This window comes from Rhagoletis pomonella, unplaced genomic scaffold (genome assembly GCF_013731165.1).
Source record: "Rhagoletis pomonella isolate Grant_MI unplaced genomic scaffold, Rhpom_1.0 Rhpom_scaffold_00486, whole genome shotgun sequence".
In the NCBI taxonomy this organism is placed as follows: Eukaryota; Metazoa; Arthropoda; class Insecta; order Diptera; family Tephritidae; genus Rhagoletis; species Rhagoletis pomonella.
In genome coordinates, this window is record NW_023459040.1 from 19,647 (window position 1) to 28,927 (window position 9,281).

Sequence of the window (9,281 nt, forward strand, 5' to 3'; positions counted from 1 at the left end):
GCATTCTTTTACACCAAAAAGCTGTTGTATTCTATGTATATAATTTTATTAGCATATAAGGCGGATGTCGCCACCGGTGCGTATGAGCAACACACGGCTGCCATTTTAAATAATTCAGCTAAGAAGTAGCGTACTTTTAGGCGCATGTATACATCTATACATCGACGAGTGGTCGTAAAACTGTTGTATTTTGGTCCCTAAGACTGGGTTCACACAGAGAAACTTTTGTTGCCATCTTTGGCAATTTCTCCGTTTAATGTTGTCCTTCGCGTTCACACAAAGCAATTCCTTTGTACGCAATTGTTATGGTCGGCTGTGAAGAGCCAACCAGAATTACGGCGCGTTTACATTGGACAATGCTGTCAAGACAATGAAAATATACGTATTAGTTGTCAAAAACGCATGCATGGAAAAGTATGCATGTATTAGTGAAAAAGTGTGCATGTGTTGCTATTGTCATGTCACCCTGCAAAAAATTTTGCAACTAATCTCTAAAGAGAGTATTCCGAGATTACTCTCAATCGGGTACAACTGGGCATTAATTCGTCGCAACTAGTCTCATACGGGTACTAATGGTGATCAGTTAGTCTCGATTAATCCTTTACGGGTATAATTGGAGGTCAATTAGTCCTCGACTCTTCTCTATCGGGTACTATTAACAATTTAATGATATGTACGCACTTAGTCAATGAAATTTCATGTGCGGCGTTGGTACCTAAAAAGAGAGTATTCGCTTAACAAACCTGAGCACCTTGGTTCGAATCGCGGCTGGCGCAAAATTTTATTTTAATTTTTTTTTTAAGTGACTAGTCGCTTTTGTACCCGTTAGGGTTTGAAGAGGAACAATTAGTCTTTTCATAGGACATGCTCGAACAAAAGCGAACAGTTCATTCCATATAAAGAGATCAAAAGTGTTATTAGGCGCATGTTCCTTTGGGATTGCTCCCGGAGTCATTCCAGATTAGTCGCATTTTTTGCAGGGCAGTATTGTCCGGTGTAAACCGTAAGTTACTCAGACGAAAGAGAGCACAAAGCGTGTTGCCCGAGCACGATCAACTCGGTGCCCTTCCCCATTCCTCGACACTAACCTCTGCAAGAAGTAACGAGTTGCCGCGACAAAAGTTTCTCTGTCTGAATCTAGACTAAGTGCTCATTTACACACGGCGATTTTTGTTGCCACAACTCGACGTTTGTGAGAGAGAGCGGGACGAGGAAAGGAGAGGGGCACCGAGTTGCTCGTGCTCGGGCAACACGCTGTGTGCTCTCGTTCGTCTGTGTAAATTGAACCGCGGTTCACAGCTGACAACAACAATTCGCCGCGTGTAAATGAAACGAGCCACACCAAAAGGGAATGTGAAAAATCGCGTCGACAAAAGTTTCCGTGTATAAACACAGTCTAACCGATTCCGGTTGCACATTTTTGATCCCAATAGACTGGCCTCCCTCTTGCACAAGTAGCGTACTCGCTCTAGCATACTGCGGAAGCTAATTTACAAACTCTACAAGGAAAAGCGAAAACCTTTCTTTGTGATTTTATTTGCCAGTTGAATATTTTTAAGTCGTTTGTGAAATTACGTATATTTGGCGATAATTGTGTGTATTTTGATTCTTGAAGTTGTTAAAAGTTCAGGACAAGTGTTCGAATTTAAATTAAACAAACCACAAAGTGTATTGGTGAAAAATAAGTCATACGCAGTCAACGTGTTGGGCAGCAGACCAGTCTGATTATCGACTGTCTGTATTGGACAGGAATCGAGTGGTTCATTTTAGCTGCGAAATTGAATTTATAATGGTGGAAATAGCGCAAGACTTCACAAAGGGTAAAACTCCCGCAACGCTGTATGAACAATGTCTCGGCTGCTACGTCGCCAAACTCAATTACAATGTCCAAACTCTGGATAGTGTGCAGCAGTTGCGATATTTGCCACCAGGCGTACTAAGCGATGTTTATGTCATGGTAAGTTACGTGCCTACTTATACTACATTGAAAATTAAAGAGTAATATTCAGATTTTGGAGTGTATTTAAAGATTCTATAAATCTATGCCCACGTGGACAATTGGAATGAAAGAACGAACATTACCCTGATAGGCAAAAATAGTTTACCAATCGAGTTCGCCATCATAAACGAAAGCGAAATTGCCAGCGAGATGCCAAAAAAATTTTAACTAAATGAACGGGATGGGAAGGTGTATACGTACATACATATGTATATATATCTAACAGTTGACGCTGAGACTTGTTTGACTCGTGCAACCAGTATGACAGATTAGCTACATATTTTGTGAAAGGTGGAGTAGCTGCTGGTAATTGTGTTTATAGACGGTTGCGCTATTCGCATTAGTGATAATGATGAAGTGCCTCCTTCACATGCTATTCTACAATTATGTGAAAAACTCTCCATGTTTGCTAACACACAGATGTATATTGTCATTACATTACATTAGCCAAAATCAGCTGGTGCAGAAATATAAACATTAGGGGTATTCTCGAAGTCTTGCACGATGCACGGATTGCACGAAATGCAAAAATACTATTCCAAATTTCGAAGAGTACGAGAACACCCCATTGCAAAGAGGTAGCATGCATGGGGAGCAAGCAGCGAAATTATGTATCAAATACAATAACAAGAGACAGCAAAAAAAAATTAAGTGAGCGAGATGAGAGGAATGAGAGAAATATGTAGCAATTCCAACAACAAAACAACTAGCACAGGGTCGCTATTATCTTGCTATGCTATTTTGCAAAATATATACATGGGTTTCGACGTTGCATATTTTGCAGCGATAGGAAATGTTGTTTCCCATGAATTTTCTTGTTGTGTGTTTGCAATTTATGCAATCCGTGCAATCCGTGCTACGTGCAATGGCTTTGCAAGATTTGGAGAATACCCCTATTGAGTACGGAATGAAAGAATACAGTCAATCAAGGCGACCTCCAGCGGTGTACACAACAACCCATAACGAATAAAAATTGATAAGGAAAAAGTAGATTGTAGTACAATTGTGATGACTTGCAAGCACACTTTAGTTATTTGTACATACGTATTTACTTTTTGTTTGACATCACTTTTCCATTAAAATTTTTATTTGACGCATGTTTTGCAAACGTAAATACCTAGTACATATTTAGTTGTAGCCTTACGTACATACATATGTACACATTTCACAATATCACTGAGGCACACTTAAATTATTTATAATTAAATGCTAATGACCGACAATTCTATTCAGCCGCCTCGATTTCGGCAAACTGAGGGCTAGTCTTATCAATTCGGTATTCGCTCGTGCTTCTAATTTAGTTAGTATTCCGCGTGACACGTTGCCTGCCGACTGATATGCTGCTCATACATGATTTAATAATAAATTATTATTGGAATCATGCTGCTCATACGTAACAATAGGCTGGTGTATAATGAAACAGATACCCTTTTCAGTGTTTCATGATATCGTAACATAACGATGTTGGGCCACGGAGTAGGATTTGCAAGTTTCGAAAACGTGGCAGATAAATTAAAAACCGCGAATATATACATATATGCTTCTGCTTATCTTTTGTTTACATTCCATTTTAAGTAGTACATATTATATTATATATATATATACATACGCAGCTATGTACATACATATATGTACATAAACATACGCAGCTATGTATACAACTTTTCACTCTAAGCCAGCGATATGTATGAATGTATAATTCGCTTGTAAACAAAGTAAGCTTTTTGATACAGGTTTATAAATACTGTACACGTTTATTTTAATCAAAAGTCATTTAACCTCTTTGTATTAAACACGAAAACTGATGCATGTATTGCGTTGAAAACAACAAATGAAATTTTTCTTATTGCTAATAAAGGAGTAGCAAGAGAAGCGCCCAGTTATATAAATGAAGACATCCATACGTACATACATATATATGTATATATGTTCTTAGTGAACATGAATAAATAGGTGTTCGAAAAAAACCACATAACTTAAGACCTTCATAACTGCACTGATTCCACAAGACGCCTGTGAGATGAACGAAGCTAAATGCGTAAATGGGCTAGCCCTGTTGCTGCGTTTGTCTGTTTTACATATCACTTGAGCAGTATCAATGTCTTTGAACCCACTGCAGTGAACAAGCAATCAATTAAAAAGCTTGGACCATTTTTCGCACTGATAAAGAAAAAGAAAATTGCCACCGCGTAGCTATACCAGGCTATTTGATGATTGCACATTGAAATTTTGAATTCCTTTAAAATGTAGCACAAAGTTGAAACCACTTAAAAACAGGTTGGTTATCGAGGGTAAGTTTTTTGGTGGGGGTTGCTGTTAATTTGCAAAAACTAAATTAATTCTCGAGAAAAAAAGAAAAGTACGCTTAGCTTGAGTTAGGTTTGAGGTCGCGCCCGGAAGAGGTACAGTTTTTTAAGGAGAGTTATTGCATGGTACTATTGTAACATATTTAGGCATATTACAAACATTTTACGTGGTATAAATAACCTTACTGATTGTAATTATATTCCAGATGTCCAAGCATGATGAACTTAAGGACATGCTGTTGGAGCAGCTCATCGATTTAAGCACCTTTGAACGGCTACTTCGGTTTGATCCTGTGCGTCTAAAGCTTTTTCGTTGTCTAACCGCATTGATGAGTAGCGGTAAACTTCTATCCACGCAACTTCAACAAAACTTTACCATGCGCTATCGCCAGAAACAAGACTCAACAAAATTCAACAAGACTGCTACAACTGAGCCAAGCTCAAGCTCAAGCTCTAAACCGCTAAAGAAATCGCCTAATTTTCCCACTACCCCAACCATGGTTGATTTATTTGCCAATGCAAGCATAAGCACAACTGTCAAAGATAATGACGTTTATGAGAACTCAAGCGTGAAAACTGAGTCTTCAATTGTTAATGATATTGACCCAGATGTAATTTTTGAAGAATTACCTTTGGATGATTTTCACTTTGGTTTGGATGTTATCGACTTTGGATTACGGTTGGGCTCGTTTCTGTCCGAAGCCGGTTGGCTGGCGGACAGCGTAGAGATTTTACAGTGTGTAGCGTCAAAATTGCGTAACATGCCAGCGGATAAGCAACATATGCTCGTGCGGCTTGATTGCCTGCAAAGGTATGTAATTCGTTATGCAGAAATCACAAATTTTAATACATTCTCTGAAATCCTTTTTCTTTTTTTGCAGATTACTACATTCCCAATCTACTTTATATAGTTTTAAATCTGCCGAACGCACATTTGATGAAACGGTGGCACTGCTCAAAGAGTTGTCTCAGGACAATGTACCACGTGCACTATTAGCAAAAATTTACACTCAGTTCTCGGCCATGTACTTTGCGCGCAGTGAATATGACAATAGCCACATGTGGAGCTCCATTGCCATGCGGCATTTAGAAGAATCAACGCCAGAAAGGTATTTCTCTTTGAAATTTTAAAATTTAATCATAAATAATGCTTTGCATGGCTTTTAGGATTGCAGTAGATGTTTTGCGGCAAGCAGCCAAGGCATGCGTGGTGAAACGAGATTTTCAACGAGCGAATCTTCTAATAAGTCAAGCAACGTACAGGGCGAGGTAAATGCGCATAAGTTTTAAGCAAAATCCAAGTTTTCTTGAATCTTAATCGGTCTCGAGTTTATATAGTACATGCATAGCATTCAACATTTCGCTACAATTTCGAGAAATGGCTATGTGATGATTCTCATCTCTTTCTTCTTTTTTTTTTTAGAAAAACCTTTGGTGCACAACATCAAAAATATGCCGACAGCTTACTCGATTACGGATTTTTCCTTCTGAATGTCGACTCAGTGTATCAAAGCGTTATTGTTTACAAAGACGCGCTCGAAATTAGACGTAACATATTCGGCAATCGCAATTTTCATGTAGCAATAGCACACGAGGATCTCTCTTATGCTTACTATGTTCACGAATACAGCACCGGTAATTTCTCTTGCGCACGCAAACATGTCGAAAAAGCCATCGAAATTATGGAATACTTAGTGCCGAGAAATCACTTGGTGCTGGCATCAGCAAAACGTGTGAAAGCGTTGCTACTTGAGGAAATCGCGTTAGATAAGCTAACTGATGGAGGCGCTGATGAAGATGGACTTTTGCGCCAATCTGAGGAGCTGCATAATTTTGCGCTGAAGTTATCATTGGAAATGTTCGGCGAAGTGAACGTGCAAACAGCCAAGCACTACGGCAATTTAGGCCGACTTTATCAAACTATGAATCGATTTGAGGTACGAAGGTGTATCCGTGCTTCGTGTATAATTTTTTGTTATCGTCAAAAGTAGTTGTAGAAAGTTTAGCTGTTATTATGCAGATCACATCTTATCAGTCAACATTTTTTAGGGGTCAGTGGATATTGAATCGACGTGATTCGGCATACAACTTCAGCACGCTAGATGCTGGAAAAGGAATCTCCATATAAATTATTATAAATTTTCATTACTTAACAATTTAACTACTATCAAAAAGCACTATTTCGCCACTACATTTTCACATATATTTTCGTTTATCCTTTACAGGAAGCGGAACGTATGCATCTAAAAGCAATACAAATTAAAACAGATCTTTTGGGTGCCTATGATTATGAAGTGGGTCTTTCGATTGGTCACTTGGCTTCACTTTATAATTATCATATGGGAAAATATCGCGAAGCAGAATCATTGTACATGCGCAGCATTGAGATTAGTAAGTATTAGTAGAGTTACATGATTTTTCGAAGGTTATTAGCAAATGAGGCATTGATTGAAATAGCTCGCTAAAAGGCAAAGCTGGTATAAATGTAGTACTTCGCTAAATGCTTCTTTGCCGCCAATCAACCAGAGCCGACCTATTCAAATTCTTCAAAGAAGGAAACGGTTTTAATTATTGGAAATGTTTATCACAAATTTATGTACACTTGTATGGCCAATATACTCTTCCGTATGCAGTAAAAGCCTTGTCCTCTTTATCTATCTATCTATATCTAATCATATTTTGTCTTATATCCTTACAGGTTTACGCCTATTCGGAAAATCGTATTCAGGACTAGAATATGACTACTTAGGCTTGTGTCATGTGTACGAAACGCGTCGCGAATTTGAAAAGTATTTAAAGTATGCGATTATACTGGAAAATTGGCAGATGTTACGCGGCCAGAATATCGCTATGAACGTAAGACTATTAAAACAGTGTTTTAGGAAATATAAAGCTTCATTTTGTTGGGTATTCTTTCCTGTATAGAAAACCTATGCTGAAGCTAGCGACGACTACTCATTGGAAGAAGTGAAATATCAATTCTTTAACATGTGCACGCAAAATTCAACGACAACCGCGACCACAGATACGGGAACGATCGTACATAATTGATTGGACCCACGTACGCGTACTATATATAGGCACGCCAATGCGCTCAAGACTACGTAAAACAGGCGAATAGTATTTACTTCCATATGCAGCGGCTTGACACAAAGTCTTCAATCGATTGCTTGTTCAGTCTATATATTGTATATGAGGTTGTGTACTTTAAAGTGATACGCTTGAATTGAAAACTTGATTATGCTACATCGGATGCACATACGACTCCACACACTGCTTACTTTAATTATTATAAGCACATTTGTTTTGTTTTTTTTTTACATATTTTCAAGAGAAAAGAACGAAACGCCCTATGTTTAATTTTTGACCATCATTATTATTTTAGTTTGTTGTAAATCATATGAATGAGTAATGTGTAAAATATGTTAAAGAAAGCTGATTCCCGCTAAGATTTTTAAGGGTGTTAGCTGAACAAAGGTCAAGTCTATTTTTGAAAAGCTAGAAACAAATGTAGAGCTACTTTGAATTTTTAGACGCATTGCACAAAAACTCACATAAACCGATAAATTAAGCTAGGGAAGTAGTTGCTTAAACTTTTGTGGCATTAATAACAAAGTAAAAATTTAGATAAACATAGCAGAGGTGGCGTAGAACAAATATTTTGTTGCTACAGCCGGTGAAAATATAAACGCTCATATGAATGATATAATGCCTTGGAAATTTTGACTTTGTGAATTAAAGCTTAGAACACATATATGTATGTAGATATGCGATTTTTTCACATCATGTTCATTCATACAAAATTTATATTAAAAAGGTGCTGTTTTATATTGAGTTACACGACGATAGCAATATTTAAAAAAAATCCGCCAATACATATTAAATTTTTATTATACACTTGTATTATTGTATTTCGGAATTCGATAGCAAAATTATCCTAAATCGCGTTTATGATAAATTTGCACATTTTTTCTTATGCCCGCCACGGATTTTCCCGCTTTAAAAAGTAATGTATAATTTTTTTTTTGCTTCTTCGCAATTGTGTAGTATTGGCAAGGTTTATAATTTTATATTTTACTTGGTTTCCTCTTAAAAATTATGTATTAGATACTCCAGTATATATGTTTTTTTAACTTATGGTTTAGTACATACGAATTTAGTATTTGGTTTAATGTTTTATGTTTTTTCTTAGTTTTCAAGAATTTATGCGTTTGTATTAGGGCTGTGCGATTATTCGATGACTCGAGCAAGTTGGTTAATCAATTACTACAACTGAAATCTCAGTGTTTTAAAACACAATTGGTATATGTATTCATCCACAGCATTATTCTGTTGTCTTAAAAACTAAAATAAAACAATCTTTTTACAGTATACATTGTTTTTTTTTCGAATTGATTCAATTCTAAGTTTTATAAGAAATTGTACTACAGGAAAACTTTTAATTTGTCGTACTAAACATATTCACTGATTTGCTTATTAACATATCTATGCTTAAAATATTGACAGAAAAAACTTAAAAATTGGTAAAGAGCACGGCCAGTTAAGTGTAGAATATAGGCTGTCTTCTTAAACGCGTTAATGGAAAGCATCAGCCTATTTTTTTCCTAAAGCATGATATATCGTCACCCTTATGCTAAAAGCAGGAATGTGCAAATTTATCCATTTTGAGTTATTGGGTTGATTTAATTACACTTGAGGATGTTCTATGTTATACCAAAACCCAGAATGACATGCGTACACGAAAACCATATATTTTACAATTTCAATTGCATAAATATAGAGTTAAGTCTCATAAAAAACTTTCAAACTTAATTTCTCAAAATTTGAATTTTTACACATTCATGCTTCTGGCATACGGGCGACGATATATGTAGTTACATGTGTATATATATTCAATATGCGCTACCATTGAACGAATGCAAATTTTTAATAAAGTTGCGAAAATTCTATAAAATTATCTTCTTTGGTTAAGAAAT

At 36.6% G+C, this 9,281-nt stretch overlaps 1 protein-coding gene across 4 annotated transcripts; it reads left to right on the top strand.

Annotated features, from left to right (window-relative positions):
• The first annotated feature begins 1,461 nt into the window (after nt 1-1,461).
• Nucleotides 1,462-8,676, top strand: LOC118750997 (amyloid protein-binding protein 2-like). 4 transcript variants are annotated; one of them, XR_004994469.1, is made up of 9 exons: nt 1,462-1,957; nt 4,512-5,116; nt 5,187-5,414; nt 5,473-5,574; nt 5,729-6,242; nt 6,531-6,696; nt 7,004-7,161; nt 7,231-7,903; nt 7,943-8,676. XR_004994469.1 is itself a non-coding variant. In XM_036485754.1 (8 exons), exons 1-8 carry the CDS (start codon nt 1,790-1,792, stop codon nt 7,354-7,356), a joined length of 2,067 nt encoding a protein of 688 aa, XP_036341647.1. In that variant the 5' UTR covers nt 1,462-1,789; the 3' UTR covers nt 7,357-8,676. The 4 variants fall into 4 exon arrangements, 3 of the variants coding, with proteins under 3 accessions (XP_036341647.1, XP_036341648.1, XP_036341649.1); XM_036485754.1 differs by having other exon boundaries at nt 7,231-8,676; XM_036485755.1 differs by lacking the exon at nt 1,462-1,957 and adding an exon at nt 4,208-4,290 and having other exon boundaries at nt 7,231-8,676.
• Nucleotides 8,677-9,281: the final 605 nt, after the last annotated feature.

Bases quoted from the DNA above. Each gene is read 5' to 3' on its own strand.
- LOC118750997 (XM_036485754.1), top strand. From the start codon at position 1,790: ATGGTGGAAATAGCGCAAGACTTCACAAAGGGTAAAACTCCCGCAACG. The intron at 6,243-6,530 runs GTACGAAGGTGT...TATCCTTTACAG, and splicing joins AAACTATGAATCGATTTGAG to GAAGCGGAACGTATGCATCT. The intron at 7,162-7,230 runs GTAAGACTATTA...TTTCCTGTATAG, and splicing joins GCCAGAATATCGCTATGAAC to AAAACCTATGCTGAAGCTAG.